The following is a 19,506-nucleotide window of genomic DNA, read 5'->3' as shown; positions in this document are numbered from 1 at the left end:
TCGAAAAACAATCACTGTGTCTCTTATCACAGAGAGGAAGTAAAGGTTAAAAAAAGAAAAAGGGTGAAGGGGATGTGGGTAGGAGAAAAGATCTTTGATGTCACTGAACTATTTCTAGAAAGCTGTAAAAATGTACATTTAACTTTTAGCTTTTAGGTAAGCCCAGAATACTTACCATATAACTAAATCTTTGAATTCTAATCAAGGGGACAGATGGGCACTTCTGAACACTTTTGCTGGTGCTTTTTTTTTCCTGTTTTCTTGGTGAAGTTAATCATTTCAACACAATACATCTCTGTATAATGAGGGTTAATTGTGGGTCCTTAGACACTGAATACGAGCTAACCCTTCCTTTGTGAAAAGAAAAAGATTACCAGCTGTGGGGCAATAGGCTCCTGTCTATGAGATAACTCCCAGGTCATCCGTGGCACTGGGGAGGGAGGTATGTATGAAGTGGTGCCTGCAAATATCTGACATCCGTTAGAAGACGACTCCCAATGAGCAGCCTGCCTGGGTGACTGAGGGAGAGGACATCATGGTCCCATGCGTGTGTGCTCCTCCTCAGGAAGGAGAGGAGCTGCCTGGCTCCTTCTCCCCCCTCTCCCCCCCGCCACCTGTCACTGTTACTGAAGTAAACAGAAATGAATGGAGGGTCCTGTCTGAGACTTTAACTAGAAAAATTTGTTATTTCCTTATATAAAACTTCAATAGGGCTGATGGGTGGGTGTGTCAGCATACTGGGAACCGTCTTTCCAGTCACAAGGGCAGAAATTCCCAGATGGTGGCTCCTTGGTGAAAATCCCTATGTTGCAAGTTCATCTTTGGGGTGAGAGTGACAAGATAATACTGAAGATACTTTAGGAGTTAGAGGGGAATAATGAGAGTGTATAAGATGCTATCACGGCCGGCGCCGCGGCTCACTAGGCTAATCCTCCGCCTTGCGGCGCCGGCACACTAGGTTCTAGTCCCAGTCGGGGCGCTGGATTCTGTCCCGGTTGCCCCTCTTCCAGGCCAGCTCTCTGCTGTGGCCCGGGAGTGCAGTGGAGGATGGCCCAAGTGCTTGTGCCCTGCACCCCATGGGAGACCAGGAGAAGCACCTGAGTCCTGCCATCGGATCAGCGAGGTGCGCCAGCCGCAGCGTGCCAGCCGCAGTGTGCCAGCCGCAGCAGCCATTGGGGGGTGAACCAACGGCAAAGGAAGACCTTTCTCTCTGTTTCTCTCTCACTGTCCACTCTGTCCACTCTGCCTGTCAAAAAAAAAAAAAAAAAAAAAAAAAAGATGCTATCACTAAATGCAGAGCAGGACCACAGAACCATCAGGCTGTGAAGCATGGAGAGAAAACCGGGGCGGCCAACAAGTGGTGGCTTTCTAGGCAGCTGAGAGCAGCTCTGGGACATGAGGTGGAGCTGGGAGCAGAGGGCGGCAGTGCAAAGACAACCCTGCTTCACGTCCCCTCCCACCAGCCCAACCTTGAGACCTTGGCAGTCTGTGGCTCCAACACCCCTGCAACCCTGGGTTTGTGCAGCTACAGGCAGAAGAGGAAACAGGGAAGGAAGGAGATTGGAAGCACTGGTTAAACAGGAGAGCGTCTTCCCTCGACATCTTAGGTGTTTTGGTGGATTGAGGAACCTGCATGGCCTCATCTCCAGAGGGGACCGTGTTGTGCGGAAATCTGTGCTCAAGGCAACTCTCTTGGGCTTTTGAGACCATCAGGACATGTTTTTGCCCTTTTGTTTCCCCAAGGTTAGCACAAGGAATGAGTTTGTTTCCTCCTCTTTTAATTGTTTCTGATCTTCACGTCCAGAGTTGAACACTGACATTAGTGGAAATGGTGTAGAAAATGTTCACATAAAAGCTGCCCTTTTCTTCCCCAGTGAGCGCCAACGATGTATTTGCCAACCCCACGTGTCTTCCTAAAATGTCACTTTTTTCTCAAGTTTCTCTTCGGAGCTCAGGGTCACACATCAACGTCTGTGCACCGTAACACGCACAGGTGTGTGAAGTTCAGGGATGCTCCCGGGCCCCCTGTGCTGCTCTCTGACAGGACAGAATTTACTCTGACCCCTGAACTGCGTGCTGGTTCTTTCTCTTTTATAGGGATTGCGGCCACTGAGCTGTGAGTACAAAATGGACAACGTGACCAGGATGGTGGTGTGTGACCTTGGGAACCCTATGGTGGCTGGAACAAATGTAAGGAAAACAAAGTATTTGCTGATTTCCATTTCATTGATTTTAACAGAAAACTAATGGAAAGCTCCCCAATTAGCACTCCGTCACTCAGCTCACAGCAGCTAAAACAAATTAGGCAGGATATCCCCAGGGTGAGGGCATTTAGCGTGAGGACCCGCATTGAGTGAATCAACTCAGGTGGCAAACACACAGAAAAGCAGTTGCCCAGGCTATCTTTTTAGACACAACTCCTATGTGACTGAATTGCAACGAATCTATGAAGAATTCTTTTTACAGCAGATATTTTTTATCAAAGCTTACTAAAGATTTTTTCTTTGAATTAACAAAGAAACACGTGGAAGTAGACTTTAAAATAACTTAATAGGACAAAGATTTTTAGCCAAGAAACCCACATTAACTTTTATTTCCAATATATCTCCTGAATGAATATCATTCATAATATTTTCATATTAAAATATTACTGTAATTCAGGGTTTCTATTTATTTATTTTCACTTTTTTATTTGAAAGGCAGAGACACAGAGAGAGATCCTCCACCTGCTGGTTCACTCTCCAAATGCCTGCAATAGCCAGGTCTGCAGAGGGCTAAGGCCAGGACCCAGGAATTCCTCCAGGTCTCCCACAAGGATAGCAGAGACTAAAATACTTGAACTGTCACCTAGTGCCTCCCTAGGTTTGCATTAGCAGGAAGCTGGATTGGAAGCAGAGCTAAGATTTGAACCCAGGCACGCTGATATAGGACACAGGCATCCCAAGGAACAGTTTAACTAACCTGCCAAATGCCACCCCTATAATCCAATTTTTTAATCAGGTTTACAGAGTCTGTATTTTCTATTATCTCACTTAACTAACAAAAGAGAAAATTGTTAGTAGCAAGGGAAAGAAGAGGTTAACAGTGATTTCTGGCATGCTTGTAAAAGAACGGAAGTTGTTTTCCTCCTCCTACTACTTCTTCCTTTTATTTCCAGGTTTAGGAACTTTCCATTCAGGATTATTTATGGATAATAAATTTTATGCAATTACAGTTTAAGTATACACATAATTATCACAGTGGTGATTATTTTATGAAGTCATAAATCAGAAAAAAGTCTGCAATATGAAATACCACTTAATTAAATCTTACATAAATTATACATATGTCTAATTAAAACTAATTGTTGGGAGTATTTAGCCTAGTGGTTAAAGTGCCTGCGTCCCACACTGGAGTGTCAGGGTTCGATTCCTGGCTCAGGCTTCAGATTCCAGCTCCGTCTAATGCAGACCCTGGGAAGCATGGCAGTAGCTCAAGTGACTGGGTTCCTGCCGCCCACATGAGAGACCTGGATTGCAGTCCTGGCTCCCAGCTTCAGCCCCAACCCACCCAGTGCTCTTACGTATGTTTGGGAAATGAACTAGTGGATGGGAGCTCCCTCTGTCTGTCCATTCCTCTATCTGTCTGTCTCTGACTCTATGTTGTCCTCCTGCCTCTTACATAAATAAAAAGGTTGTAATTTAAAGAGAAATGTTTATGATTATTAAAGATATAAACTGTCTGAAAAAAAATCATGAAAAGTTGTAGTTGCACAGGTTTGTATCAGACCAACTTTCCAAAGTGTATTCCAAAGGGTGCTAATCCCTTGGCTAGCCTTTAAAAGGGAGTGCTGTGGTCCCCACTGAGTATCACATCTTCCCTGGGAGCCCCAGGTACACATTTGCATTTTTAAGATGCCAGTAAATAAAACTTTCAGCCCAATGTTTCACACATTTTCTTGAGCATTTCAAACTTTTTCTCAATATCTATTCCCAATATATAGTTTAGGATACTATGCTAGAATAATATTTGCTTTTACACTATACTGTTGCATTGATTTGGGATATTTAAAAGATGTGTCAAACTATTGTCTAGTACACAGTCATTTCATGGCTCAAAAACTAAATAATTATTTAATGAAAGTGAAATTCCTGTACCAGATAGTTACTGGTTACCATGGATTGACTGTCCTCTGTGTTACAACCACATCACTAGAGAAGGGGTGTTCTTTATGCTACTTTACTCAATTTTCAAAACCCTCCGAGTCATCTATTTCACCCATTTTGTGGATGAGGAAGCGGAGGCTCAGAGAAGTCACTTCTTTGCCCAAAGCCACGCCCACACTGACAATGAAGGAGAGAGCCAGGACTCAAACCAAGCCTGACCGCAAAGCCCAGTTCTGTCCAGCTTGCAAAATTGCAAGAGGTACTTGGATAAAAATCAATGAGTAACAGATGAGACTTTAAAACGAAGCCATGAAAGATAGACTAAGATGTCTAAATTGAGATATTCAAACATTTTTCATTATAATCCTTTTATCTAGGAGCTAATAAATCCCTTTGCAAGGTCTCAAAAATCCGACCACCTAATTTGCTGTAAAGAGGTTTATCTAAGGCCAAAGTGAAATGAATTGACATAGTATGGACAGGGTTAGCAAATGTAAGTGACCAACCTCTCATTCCTTTTTAAGTATTAAAAGTGTTAAATCTAGACTAGAAAACATCTAAGATCATCCATAACCAAGGATAACTTTGGAACAAAAACTTGCCACCAGTGTCATTCACGGTAGAGACTGAAAATGGCAGTGTGGTCTTAACCACAATGTGTTTATGTGGGGGATGTCAGTCTATGTTACCAGCAAATTGTCTGTAGAAGTCAGAGAAGTAAATTGTTTATCTTCATTTATCTCTGAAGTCTATAGTAGAAGAAACCTAATAGCTTTCTTATCTCACCCTTAATGCCCTTAAACACATCAAATTTTATTGCATTCTGTTTTGTTATAAAACAGTTTGATTTATTTACTTCTTCATTTGTTCTTTAAAAAGAATACTCTCAGTGAGTTGTAGTAAAATTCCAAATGGGAGAACTATCCTCAGTATTTTAAAAGCACCATAATTGCCAGGAACATTTATCCCAGTCCAAATGTCTTCATTTTTTTAAAAAAATATTCAATATAATATTTGGAAACTTTAATTCTGATTTGCAAATAGTAAAGTCATTTTATATGGTATCAAATTTTTTTAGCCAATAAGAATCATAACAAGTTGCAAATGTTCTCAAACAGCACAATGAAAAAATGATGTGCCAACTCTAGACTCAGTGCCCAGCGATCTGGTGGTTAGCGCACAGGGGCCTTCACCAAGTATGACACTGTGTATTGTGTCTTCATTACCGGTTGGATTGTTCTGTCATGAAGAGCAACAATAGGTAGCTTCCATTGCAACATAGTAAGATTCTCATCACTAGAAGTGTGCAAAAGGGGACACACTCTCATCATTCTTCCCACAATTCTGAATGTACCCCTTCTGCATGCCTGGTACTAAGCTAAAGTCTGACAGTATAAAGATGAAAATACACAAGTTCCATGCCCATTCATGAGAAGCTCAAAATTAGCAATATAAACAGCGAGATGGGAGAATAACCGAGGAGGAGGTAACATGAAGGGAAGAAAACTTGTACCTGGCGCAGCCTATGTGATCAGAGGATGGATGGCAGGAGGTGTTTCTTGTCCTGAACTCTGAAGCTTAAGTAGCAGTTCTGTAAGGAGAAAAGAAAGGAAAAGTTAAAAATCTTCCGACGAATGGAGAAGAGAATGTGCAGATGTCTACAGAGCATTGCACATTTGGGCTTCTAAAGGAATTCCCCATTCCTAGGGCAGAAGGGTGCATGTGCTTTATGGGTAAGACACATCCAGGGTTGAATCCAGCTTTTATACCTTGACCCAGTCACGCTGAAATGGGAAAATACCATGGAGGGCTGTTGGGAGCCGGGCAGTAATAGGAGTCATGGGAAGCCACTGGTCCAGTTCCTGGCTCATAGCCCGTTTAGCAAGGGCTAGTGAAATGATGAGTTGTGAGTGTGGTTCATGACTAACATGATCATTCATGATGCGCTCATTATTGCTGGTCCCTGTGAACATGAGTTTTCCTGGTTTCAGTCTCAGAGTGTATAGTGGCTGAGCACAGATTCTGGAGTCAGCTTCAGGGATTTACATTCCAGCTGATTTGCTGTGCACCTGGAGCAAGGCACTTACTCCCCTAATCTCCAGACTGCTACTCAACTGTAAAATGTCAAGAGAAGCAGAGCCTACCTCAGAGTGCTTGTGATTACGTGAGATAATGCACAGAAAAGCTCAGCACAGTACTTGGAAGAGCAAGTGATGTAAGCGTACATACGTACCAGTGATGATTTATGCCCTTATGTTACCACTGTCTTCTTCTCCATATTCTTATATACTTTCAAATTATGAAAACTCTAAGAACACTTTTTATGATTTAGTAAATAAAGGGATGAAAAACAGTTCATCCAACCATAACTTTAACCTACCTATCATCTACTATTCTGGGATATTTTCTTACAGTAGCTCTCCTCTCCTGTTCAATCATTGTTCCATTAATAGACTCTTGAAGTCCTAGCTAAAGCACTTTGCACACTGAACTTTGTAGCCTCAAGTCTTCACCAATCATTAGTGCATTAGCAGCGTTTTCCACGTTGTTGATTCACTTCAGAGCTATCATTTCTATGATGACGTGAACACACAGAAAAGAAAGACAGCATAGTTTTCTGAATCACTTTTCTCTCATACATTTGGTTGGTTTTCAGTTTAGCACATAAGGAAGGGTGACAGGAGATGAGGGAACCAAAACACAGATTCTCCTTATGGGCCGTCCTCTTGGCTCTAGGCCACCCAGGGGTAGAAGCAGAAAAAACCTTTAGGAATTGCTTAGGGAAGATTTTTACGCTGGGTATAGTGTCCCTCCTGTGTACTGACTTTGTGTCTTGTGGTTGCTTTTGTTTTAGTATTCTCTGGGCCTCCGATTTGCAGTTCCGCGTCTTGAGAAAACAAACGTGAGCATTAACTTCGATCTCCAAATCAGAAGGTTAGAGCTTTCAATGCCGCCTTGTCAACAGCACTCAGGAGCAGGGAGATCCGTAGTGAACTGAAAGCCACTTGTCCAACTCTTTCTTTCGAAATCAAAACCCAGACTCTTAGAGCCCGTGTATGTTTTTGTCTTTGTAAACCAGTTCAGTGTTTTCCATCTTTTTGGTTTTGAGATTATGTTCTGTCGAGCAAGCTATGGGGGAGTCCGATTTTGTCCCGTGCACTGACTCCTCTCTCCCCACCTGTTCCTCGTTTGGAGGTACCTGCCATTTTCCTCTCCCACCCCAGCCACACCCCAGGCTCCCAGCTGCTGTCAGTAATCCCTGAGAACAAAACCTCTGCCCCCAAATGCGTGGAGTTTGCCCTTTCAGTCTTACAGTTGCCTGGATTTTCATGAGTGACTGGGTCTCTGTTGCTTCACTGGGAGCGCCGTGGCCATGGCAGCATGCAGGGGGAGATGGCGCCATCTGAGGAGACTTCTAAGAGTTCATGGAGAATGCCATGAAAGGGTGTTTCTTCTGCTGCAAAATGGTGTTTGACATGCGTGCACGGTGTTTTCGTGACTCACATTTTGCAGGAACTTTTTCTGAAGATCACGTGTGTTGTGGGGCAGGGCCTCCCCTAGCAGCTATAGACTGAACCCTGTAGGTGGCTGCTTCCCCTTCCTGAGGCTGACCCTGTTTAAGGATTCCACAGCAGCTTCAGCCTTTCGCTGTCTCTTCTGTTTGTCCCTGTGTGGTGGAACATAATTGTTCAGGAGCAGGAAGGCCTGCAGGGCAGTGCCCTGGGCTTCCCAGCTGTGGGCTTCAACCCATTAGCCAGGGATGGAATCAATTTAATTACCGTAGACCCATATGAAGACAAAGAAGAATTGAATGGGATGTAATATTCATATAATGTGTAATTAATTAGTGTTGTTGGAGAAACATAGATAAATGTAAATTTGTGTAACAAGATGCCCTGTGAGATGGACATATTTTTTATGGTCTATAGATCACAAAGCTTGAGAAACTCCAATACAGATGTACCTTCTCCCATGCCTATATTCCTTACTCCCAGTTGGTATCACTAAACTCCAAGGACAAAATCCCTTCCAAAAAAAAAAGTATAGACTTTGCATTTGCAAAATTGATATCTCCTAAATTTTCAAGAATGAATGAGACATGCATTCACCAATTTGGGGCTAATCTCTAAATTTCCCTTAATATTTTGCAGAAATAAGGGTCATTAGAATATGGTAACTTTTAGAATAAATACTGTGTCACAGATGACATTTTAATATTCACATCAATAAATGGTTTAGAATGGGGTGGGCTTTGGGGCACAGAGGGTTAAGCCATTGCCTGGGATGCCCACATCCCATACGAGATTGCTGGTTAAAGACCTGGCTCCTCCATTTCCAGTCCAGCTTTTTGCCCATGCACCTAGGCAGGCAGTGGATGCTGGCCCAGTACTTGGATCTCTGCCCCCGATGTGGGAGACCCATTTGGAGTTCTTGGCTCCTGGCTTGGCCCAGCTCCAGCTGTTGCAGGTGTTTAGGTAGTGAAGAGCAGATGGATGATTTCTCCTGTCTGTGTCATTCTGTCTTTCAAATGACTAAATATTTTTAAAAGGTCTAGAATATTTAAAATGTATTTTAACTTTTAAAATATATATTAAATCATTTTAATTATTTTTATTTATTTAATTATGTTTTAAAATTATGTATATATACATAAGTATGTGTATATGTATATACATATATGTGTGTGTGTGTGTGTGTGTGTGTATTCTGTAAGAATGTAGCAGATTTTTTCAAATGAGACCTGTGTCACAAACCATTCCTCCAGACTTTGTGATACATTTCTAGGGTGGAAGGTTTTCTAACTCACCTTCCTTGTCTTTCCTGACCTTAATTAGATCTTTCTAAAATTTGACTCAGATATTTCCTGCTGAATCTTAGAAATTTTTTCTATTTTATACAAATTAGTGATAGAATGAATTCATCTCTAATAGTTCCTCTCCATAAATATTTGAAAGGCATAGAGGGCATGACATCTCAAATGATTCAGGTAGTCCTAAATATTTTTGAAATGAAAATATTTAGTTCATATTTTGAAGTTTTCAGAAAAAAAAAAAAAAAACAAGAACACATCATAGTAAAGGATCACCATCACTCCAGCCTGAAGTTTCTAGTGTCTGTGTCACTTGGGGAAAACACATCTCTCTTAAAATGTAACCACCTTTAATTAGAAAGTCTGGCACCAACATGCAAAATAAATGCATTGATATTTCCTGTTTAGTCTTGCTTGCAGTTACAAATAAGAGAATGGATACAACTAGTAGTGCATTCAGGAGGCCAAGGACACTAGATAATCTTCTGAATGCCTTCCCCAAATCCATCATTTACATGAGTTCAGAAATGAAGTTCTGAGGGCAAATAAAAATGGAGACTTTTTAATCATCTTCCTTCATACTAAAAAATTAGTCATGATTATATTCCATTTCTTCCCATAGTTGTTTTAACAGTATTCTAAAAGAACATCAAAGCACAAAAATTCAGGAAGGACTGGAACATACGTAAAACATCAAATTCCCAAAATGCACATTTTAGAGATGAAAAAGATAGAATATTTTAAAATACTTCTATGACTCAAATGCTAAGGTATTTGAGAGGTAGGCATTTATCTACATGTTTTATTGGCAGACTCCAAAGATTTAAATAAGTATTTACACGGATGGTTTTGCATTCAGTTTAAATGCTTTTAAACCAAAAATAAGTTAAATCAAATTATCTGAAGTCTAACAGCCAGATCTTGACCACCCTTTACCCCATTTGATGCCCTGTTCCACAAACAAACCTCAAGAGCGAAATAGGCTTTATAAATTAAGAAACATAAAATATTTCCTGTGATAAATGTTTGCATTAGGTGGTCTCTCTGTGCCCTAGGTCTATCTGATGTAAACAACTTCCTCCCTGGGTAGATGGGCTTTGCAGTTCTCACACACAACCAGATCTTGGTGACTGTCCTTGAAGTTGCTTCCTTGGCAGTGGTAAAATGAACACTGGATTGTCTCTGTTGGCATCCCAAAGACTACAGGGAATAATGGGAACACCAGGAATAGGAAACAGTAAGGAAAAAGAGAAGTAGCATCAGAGTAATGAAGTGGGAAACATGTTCAGCCTCAGCACATGACACAGGGGTTAGATGCAGAGAGGAAATTCATCATTGCTTGCGTAGAGTTAGCCCCGACAGTATGAATAGCTCAGCATCCAGCAGGGTGATGGATTGCTTGTTTGAACGGGGCAGCGGTGCTAGTGAGGGAGGTGTCCTTCCAGGAAAGAGGTCAGGGAAGCTTCTAAGGTGTACATCAAGCCTGGTTCCTTTCCTAACAGGAGATTTTGTCCATGCCACTGGCAGGCAGTAGTGAGTGTGACAAGCCTGTGTGACAGGTTGATCCTGATTGGTCAATCAGAAGTTCTGAATTCTTGAGACTGCCACTATTCTCCATGCTACATTTCAAAAACCTAGCATCAATCTCAGCTTTAAAAAATGATTTATGTCTTTACACATCTTTAAGGTGTTGAGAGTACTAACACTTGTGTTATTTAAGACACTCGGAAACAAAACCCAATAGAATTTTGCAATAACTTAAATCAAACTTTTTTTTTCATGATTCTAATTTCCAGTGCTGCAAAGCTGTAGTGACCTAGAAATAAAACTGTTTGGTTAATCTGTGGAAAAATTGTATTTAAATTTCTAAACTGAAGAGTTACCCATATCATTTCCATCACCATAAAATCTGTAGCAAGTACGATTTAGTTGACTTCGTATTGGCTTTGATTTGGAATCCTGCCTTTGAAAAAAAAGAAAGCTTTTTAGCTGCTGATCCTCCACAATGTGATAATAACAAATGCCTTGGAGAGTGGGGCTCACACGTTGGAGAGCAAGTCCCTGCAGCGCAGGCACAAGGTTAGCAGTGGTGCCCATTCCGGGAGACGAGCCTGGGGTCAGCCTGTTTACATCCACAATGTATGTTTGCAATGTATATACGATCAACTTAGATGTTTTAAAAGCAGTATGTGAACAATTCAGTCTCTGCCTTTTTTTTTTTTTTTTTTTTTTTTTTTTTGACAGGCAGAGTGGACAGAGAGAGAGAGACAGAGAGAAAGGTCTTCCTTTTGCCATTGGTTCACCCTCCAATGGCTGCCGCGGCCAGCGCGCTGCGGCCAGCGCACCGCGCCTATCCAAAGGCAGGAGCCAGGTGCTTCTCCTGGTCTCCCATGGGGTGCAGGGCCCAAGCACTTGGGCCATCCTCCACTGCACTCCCCGGCCACAGCAGAGAGCTGGCCTGGAAGAGGGGCAACCAGGACAGAATCCGGCGCCCCGACCGGGACTAGAACCCAGTGTGCTGACGCTGCAGGCGGATGATTAGCCAAGTGAGCCAGGGCGCCGCCCCTCTGCCTTCTTTCAAAGCATTCTTCTATCATATAGCCTTTCCAGTTCCTGCTTTTGGAACATCTTGCAAGCTGGTGGAACCTACCCCACTAGCATCGTCACAGGATTTGAGCTTGCTTGGCGAGTTCGGGAGAGGGTCAGTGATGAAGAAACAGGAGGCTTTCCCTCCTTCCGCAGACTTGACTGTAAACGTGGCCCCACCAGCGGTGATGTGGCCACATCTCAGGTTCCTAGAAGTCACCTAATGCTCTGGACGACATCAATGAGAGCACAGTAGGGCAATGAATGCTGAGAGAGCTGCATCTGAAACTCAGTGACTGGTTGAGCCTCTACTGGGGCCAGGTTTCATGTGCCTGACAGCACGGACTGCTTAACACATGCATTTTTAAAAAGTTAAGCTTCCTATCTAATTATATTTGCTCGAGTGAAATAACTGTGCCCTTGTCAAAGAAAGCACGCAGGAAGCAGGCCTCCACCTTCCCGCTTGATGTCTTTCTCAGGCTCCTGGATCCTCTCCTGTTACCTGCTCTTGAACTGCCCAGCTTCCTTGGGTCTTGCCTCCTCCCACCATCGGCTGAGCTTCTAATTCATTCCCCACTCCTTGCCCTGGTCAGCCAGTGACTATGAAGTGAATGTACACATATTTTAATAGCAATCCAAGAAATAAACTGTAAGGAACATAAGAATGCTGCCAAAACAATGTATGGTATTATGCATTCCAGAGCCAAATGCAGATACTTTTTCGATTATGTGCCGCTCTGGATTATTGATGCCAGTTCCCCTCTTGATTAGCGTGGAAAATCAGGAGTTGACTGTGCTGTCATTTCCTATTTGATGGGCAGCGAACATGATGCACAGCGATGTTAAGGAATTTGTCCAAGGTGGAAGTTGGAAAATGAACTCAGTGCAAGGTCTCTTTAGTTTAGCCATCAAAACAACAACAACAAAAATGTGTTGGCTGCTCTAGGTATCCGTTGTATTTCCAGATGAAATGGAAGGTTGCTTTGTTACCACTGATCATAAAGGTTCTTAGCATTCCCTGTACCAATGCTTATGATTCTGTAGAATAAATATACCACTGCTTTGTGAGTGATCAGGTTAGCTGTGTATGGCACTCTTGTGATATATGGAATGTATTGTGATAATATATATTGTGATAAAACCTCTGAGTTTATTTAAAGTATTTAAATTACTTGTCATTGTCTTTTAGTTCCAACAAGGACAATCCAGACAGCAATCTTGTGAGTTTGCAAATCAACATCACTGCTATAGCTCAAGTAGAAATAAGAGGGTAAGTAATATAAACAAGGGATTGTGGTAGCATAAAAAAGATTCCTGTATGTGAAGAATTGCAACATACTAGTATAAACTAGACGGACTTTTCCTAACGCATAAGAGGTCATAGTTCACTTTGTTTATCAATTTTTATTCTTTTCTACTCAACATTAGCTTCCATTGTAAAGAGAGTAAACCCTGTAAAATGAATTAATTCTTTCTTCCCCAAACTGCCAGTTCAATAATCAAACCATAAGAAGCCAGATGAAATAGACAACCATGATTGCCTGAAAAAATCTCACTCCTCCAGTGATTATTTAGCATAATGACAATTTAGCCCTCACTGTACCACAATCTGAATTTAATAAGAGGCTGACTCTTAGATGTGTGGGCCAATGGAATCCACATTTTCTATCTTGTTCCTTCGGCCCTATTGTTTGAGGAAGGTGCCAGTAAGCAATCAGATGAGAGACAGGAAAAAAGTGGTCAAGGAAAAAGGGTTGGAATGACTACCAGCTGGAAAGTCCATGCCTGGGAGGGGAAAGAAATGAGAAAAGGATTGCATGTAGTTCTTATCTTGCACAAATGTGGACTTCTGGGATGCTGTTAGTACAATTCTGGTTTTTCCAGTACAATCAAGGACTTGGCTAAAAATGTCTACTGGTGTTTCGGACCAAATATCCTTGGGGTTCCAGAAGTCCTGGTTCCGTTCCTTTCCCATAGGGCTTGAGTGGCTCACGTTCCTCCATGACCACAACTGGATTTCCACATGCAGGGCTGCTGTCACTATGGGCTCCCTTACCCATCCCGATGCTCTCCCTGGGGCCCTGCCCTGCTGTCCTGGAGCCCCGGAAGCTTCCCCTACTGGACTAAAAAAATAAGAAGAATGCCTCACATCTGGTGTTTTCAATGTGCTCCCTCATGTAATCAATCCTTGTGCAAGTGCAAGAACTGTGGCCCAGAGAGTTGCAGATTACACGGCTAGAAAACAGGGAACTATAAAGTAAATAGAACTGCTTCCTGTCTGCAGACTCCTGCTCAGAAGTGATCATGCCATCTGCCATGAGATCGTCTTTTGATCCTTATCCACTTAAAATTTCACATATGCATCTGTGATTTTTTTTATTCAAACAAGTATTTTTGAGATTCATTTATTTTAGTGCATGTGCCTGTAGTTCATTCAGTTTAATGACAGGAGAGAATTACAGGGGCTGGTGCTGTGGTGTAGGGGGTAAAGCCACCGCCTGCAGTGCCTGCATCCCTTATGGGCGCTGGCTCGAGACCTGGCTGTTCTGCTTCCGATCCAGCTCTCTGCTATGGCCTGGGAAAGCGGTAGAAGATGGCCCAAGACCTTGGGCCCCTGTACCTGCGTGGGAGACCCAGAAGAAGCTTCTGGCTCCTGGGTTTGGATCAGTACAGGTCCGGCCATTGCAGCTGTTACTAAAAAATACCAAACTCTTTTTCAAAATAGTTATGCCAAATTACTCTTCTGTGAGAAGTAGGTGGGTTTCCATTGCTCTGCATTATCTACTAACTCTCAAAATCCAGTTTTTAAGTTTGATCCAGTTTGATGGATAAGAATTAGTGTGTTTGATTTTCACTTCTCTAAATCCTAAATGAGATTAAACAGCTTTATAAAATACATTTGTTGACTCTGCATTCTTCCTAATTGGGAAAAATTTCACTTTTTATTTTTTGTACATACTTTACTGACAGGATTGGCTTTTTCTTATTAGTACATAGAAGTTCTTTTATATTCTAGTATTTAGACAGTAAACCAATATTAATTACTCACATTGCAAATATCTTTTCATAGCTCACAGAGTTTGAAGAGCTTTTTTTTTATTTTTTAAGTCAGGTTTAGGCTGGATGTTGGCATCCCATACTGGAGTGCTAGTTGAAGTCCCAGCTGCTCTGATTCCAATCCAGGTCCCTGCTAATGTGACTGGAAGACAGCCCAAGAACTTGAATTCCTGCCACCCACTGTACAGACCCAGATGGAATTCCTGGCTGCTGGCTTCGGCCTGGCCCAGACTTGGTTATTGCAGCCTTTGGGGAAGTGAACCAAATGGCGCATGCGCTCTCTCTCTCTCTTCCCCCCCATCCCCTCTCTGTTTCTGTCAATCTGCCTTTCAAATAAATAAATCAATTTTAAGGTCAGGTTTATTGAGGGATATATTACATTAAATAAAATTCACCTTTTGAGATGTCCAGTTTGAAGAGTGATGATACCACAGGAATATTCAGCAGAGAGCAGTAGCCTCACCCTAAGTAATTACTTGGGGCTCCTTTGTAGTGAACCCTTCTACCACCCCAGACTCCAGCGACCCTGATCTACTTTCTGTCACTGAAGTTTTGCCTTCTCCAGGACATCATCTTCCAGTTTTCCTTTGCTTAGTGGCTAGTGATGCTGGGCATCTCTTCAGTGCTACATCGTCATCAGTATCTCTTTTCAGGTGAAGTGTCTTTCAAATCTTACTATTGGACTTTTGTCTTTATATGATAAAGGTTCTTTCATAATCTGCTTATGAAATGATTTATCAGATATGCATCTTCCCACTATTTTCTTCCAGTTAATGGTCTAAATGTTTTGTATTTTCTTAATTGTGCTGTTGAAAGAGCAAATGTCTAAAATTTTGATGAAATTCAATTAATCTTTTATGGTGTGTGCATTGTTTGTCCTAAGGAATATTTGCCTTTCCAGTGTTACAAAGATTTTCTCCTATGTTTTCTTCAGGAAATTTTATAATTTTGGGTTTTACATTTAGGTCAAGATTAATTTTAATTTTTTTTGACAGGCAGAGTGGACAGAGAGAGAGAGACAGAGAGAAAGGTCTTCCTTTGCCGTTGGTTCACCCTCCAATGGCCGCCACGGCCGGCGCACCGCGCTGATCCGATGGCAGGAGCCAGGTACTTCTCCTGGTCTCCCATGGGGTGCAGGGCCCAAGCACCCGGGCCATCTTCCACTGCACTCCCGGGCCACAGCAGAGAACTGGCCTGGAAGAGGGGCAACCGGGACAGAATCTGGCGCCCCAACCGGGACTAGAACCTGGTGTGCCGGCGCCGCTAGGCGGAGGATTAGCCTAGTGAGCCATGGCGCCAGCCTAGGTCAAGATTAATTTTAAATTACATTTTATATTTCGTGTTGAGGTAAGAGCCTGTGTTCATTTTGCTGTGCCATTTGAGGAAAAGACGACCATTTTCCTCACTGAATTCCTTTGATACTGTTGTTGAAAAACCAGTTGCTCATATCTGAAAGTTAATTTCTTGATTTCCTATCCTGCTTTGGGGATCTATATGTACAAATCTTGAAATGCAGAGGTGTATCCGAGATACAAACTCACAAGCTGTAGTAGCTATTTTGTTTGTTGATTTCCTATGTAATTATTATGTTGTCTGTGGATGAAGACACTTTGTGTTTCTTGCTTTCCAATCTATGTGTGCAAAAGTTTGGCCCGCTAGAATGTTAGACCACCCTCACTTCTGCACCAACTGCAGCTTCAAGTGGTTCTCAAAATCAACACCAGCCAAAAATTCACAAGAACGACTTGCAGAAGCCACTGAACACTATTATACTCACAGTTACAGTTTACTACACAGAAAAGATTCAGAGTACGATCAGCCAAGGGAAGTGGTACATAAGGTGGAATACAGAGACTTGCCAAAAACAGGGCTTCCGCTGAGATCTGCTGTGATGTTAGGACATGCTGTGTTCCTGGTGTGGATGTGTGACGATATCTATAGCCTGCACCAACTAGGGAAGCTCCTGCCCGCCTTGGTGCTCACTGGGGCTCCGTTGCACCAGCATGACTGATTATCAGTCCATATAACTGATCTTACTTTCCAGCGTGGATGCTGTGATGGACCGAAGGTCCCGTCCCGAAGCGCGCCGTCCGTCTCTCTGGGGTGGACAACGCCAACCTTAAATCATATTGTTAGAATATCTACTGTGACCCAAGACCCCAGGCCAACAAAGGCATTCCTAACAGGCATAAAGTTCTGAGAGCTTGGAGAATATGCCCCCAGAAAGCGGAGACAAAAGCAAGGCCTCTTCTTGGGAAAGGTTAAATTATTTGTTATACATACTTAACATTTCTTGTTCTTATTTATTTTTCTTGCCTTATTGCATGGACTAGGACTGCCAATGCCAGACTGACTAGAAATGGTGAGAGCAGAGATCTTTGCCTTGTTTTCAATCTCAACATCATTTAATCTTTTACCATTAAGTTTAGTGTTCACTACAGGGTGTTTGCAGATGTCCATTGTCAAGTTAAGAGTGTTCCCTTTTATTTCTAGTTTTCTTGAGAACTTAACATAATTATGTGTTCAGTTTTGACAAATACTTTTTTCTGTGCCTATGAACATGATTGAGTAGTTTTCCCTCTTTTGTCCATTAAAATGGTCAATGGATTAATTTTTGGTTTTGAATTTCAAGCCAAACTTTCATTCTGGATAAGAAGCATAGCTAGTCATGACGATTATCCTTTTTGTACATTCTGGTATTCCATTTGCTAAAATTTTGTTTGTGACTTTGGAGTCTGTTTATAAGAAGTATTGATTGGTGGTTTTCTTACAATGTCCTTTTCTGCTTTGGGTGCCTGAAGAATACTGGCCCCATAAAATAAGCTGGGAGCATTTCTCCCTGTGCTCTATGCTCTGGGAACGTTTGTGTAGAATTGATCTCACCTCTTCCTTAAATATTTGGTTAAATTCACCAGTGAAGCTGTCTGAGTCTGGAGTTTGGGGGATGTTTTTATAGGAAGGTCATTAGGTAGAAGGCTCTTCATATTATCTATTTCTACTCTATTGGGCTTTAGTAGTTTTTCATTCAAGAAATTTGTCTGTTTCATCTAAGTTGTGTGTAGGACCATAAATCATAATGTTAATAATGTTTTCTCATTTTCCTTTTAACATCTATAGAAGATTTCTAATGATATCCCCTCCATTGTTTTGCTACTGACAATTTGTATCTTTCCTTTTTTTTCTGATCAGTTTATTGAGAGGTTAGTGATGTTTTTGTTCAAAGAAACAGTTTTTGGTATAATTCCTTTTTTGTTCTTTTTCTTTTTTACTTTTGTTTTTGTTATCTATTCCATTGGTTTTGTCTTTTCTTATTTTTTTAATCTCCCTCCTTCTTTCCTTATGTACATTTTTCTCTAATAGTTGTTTTAACAGCATTCCCAAATGTTGATCTGTTGGGTTTTCATTATGACTCAGTTCAAAATATCTTCTAATTTCCTTTGTGGGTTATACTTTAAATCATAAGTTGACTCAGGGTAAGTGACTTATTTGATTTACAGATCTTTGGAGCTAATATAGATGTTTTATTTTTATTGATTTCTAATTTCATTCCGCTATCTCTATCTTGATGAGAAAAACACTGCTTTAAAAAAAAACTGAAGAAGAAAACACAGCATTTTTTTTCATCATCTTATTTTTAAATGTTTTTAAAATTTGCAACTAAATGTGCATACGCTTTTGTTTCTTTCTTTAAGCTTGGTTTATCACAGTTTTGTTAACCAAAAATAAGTTGGAACTGTTTCTTAACTCCAAAACATACTCAAAATTGGGAAATGTTTTTATTCAATAAGACGTAATTCAGCTCATGGCAGCTAAGGGCTTACTCTGTTTATATTTTCACATATTCATTTTATGAGATTCATATTTTGAAATGTATTTCTGCCATCATAATAGAAAAGAAAGAAATATCTGTTTTTGCCAATAAGCAAAACAGATTATTAAAATGGTGTTTCTCATGTGGGTGCAATTATTTTAATTGCTAGATTAATGCTCAACAATTGACCACAGTTTATTCTCTAAGACAGTGTTAAAGCTCTTTTTGGCCATTTTACAGGATATAACTCTTTCCTCCAAATATGTAGCAAAAATACTGACTGCCAGATTTAATCCTGCAAAGAACAGCTACTATGTTGAAAATTCTGCATGTACAGTCTTTAGGAAAATCTCCTTGAGTCAATTGTATTTATTCAAGTTCTTATGACATACTACGTTACACAATTTATTTTTATTTTCTGTTGTTTCAAAGTTTTTCAAAAGCTAAAGTGGGTTCATTTATTTGAGTGGACAAAAATAGTAAGAATCGTTTCATCAGTTTCAAAGCTAGACAACATCAAAATTGTCCTTAAACAGATTTACATGCCATTTTCTGATACATATGATCACTTTAGCATAGTTCGTTATTTTCTATTAGAAGTAAATTTGGCCACAAGAGGCAACACCACATGTATTCAGCATAGCAAAATGGCAGCCTTTCTAAAAGAATCAGGATTTGTATTAAGAGAGACTGCAATCATGACCAACCAAGCTCTTCATAGGATACCATCTACATCAGGTGCAACCAACATTCTTCCAATATGTGATAAAGGGGAGGTGTTGATTTAGGGTTAAGAGGATGTAGAAACAAGGTTAGGAAAATAGGGTTCACACAATGCTGCCAAATCCTCAGATTTGAACTTCCTGATATAAAACAGACTTTTAACTTACCGAAAGCTCAATCTCTTTATTCCAGAAAGATGAAAATTTAAGTTGATACAAAATCTATATATGATGTTTCTAATGGCTTTATCTGCAACAGCCAAAACCCGAAAATAACACAGACCTCCTTCAGTGATGAATGCTTAATTAACATTCACATCCATACCACAGAATATCATGCAACAACAACAACAACAAAAGGAATGAACTACTGAC

The 19,506-nt window shown here is 41.0% G+C and overlaps 1 protein-coding gene across 1 annotated transcript in view; it reads left to right on the top strand.

Annotated features, from left to right (window-relative positions):
* ITGA8 (integrin subunit alpha 8) overlaps positions 1 to 19,506 on the top strand; it is a 194,490-nt gene that overhangs the window by 123,371 nt on the left and 51,613 nt on the right. Inside the window, exons 21-23 of the mRNA XM_002717427.5 lie at positions 2,098 to 2,190; positions 7,000 to 7,079; positions 12,731 to 12,811. Coding sequence (XP_002717473.2) covers positions 2,098 to 2,190; positions 7,000 to 7,079; positions 12,731 to 12,811 — 254 coding nt within the window. The remainder of the gene's footprint in view (positions 1 to 2,097; positions 2,191 to 6,999; positions 7,080 to 12,730; positions 12,812 to 19,506) is intronic.

The sequence above is a fragment of the Oryctolagus cuniculus genome, chromosome 13 (assembly GCF_964237555.1).
Source record: "Oryctolagus cuniculus chromosome 13, mOryCun1.1, whole genome shotgun sequence".
Taxonomy (NCBI): domain Eukaryota; kingdom Metazoa; phylum Chordata; class Mammalia; order Lagomorpha; family Leporidae; genus Oryctolagus; species Oryctolagus cuniculus.
Note: the sequence above shows the minus strand (reverse complement) of the source record. Positions and strands in the feature narration are given on the sequence as shown.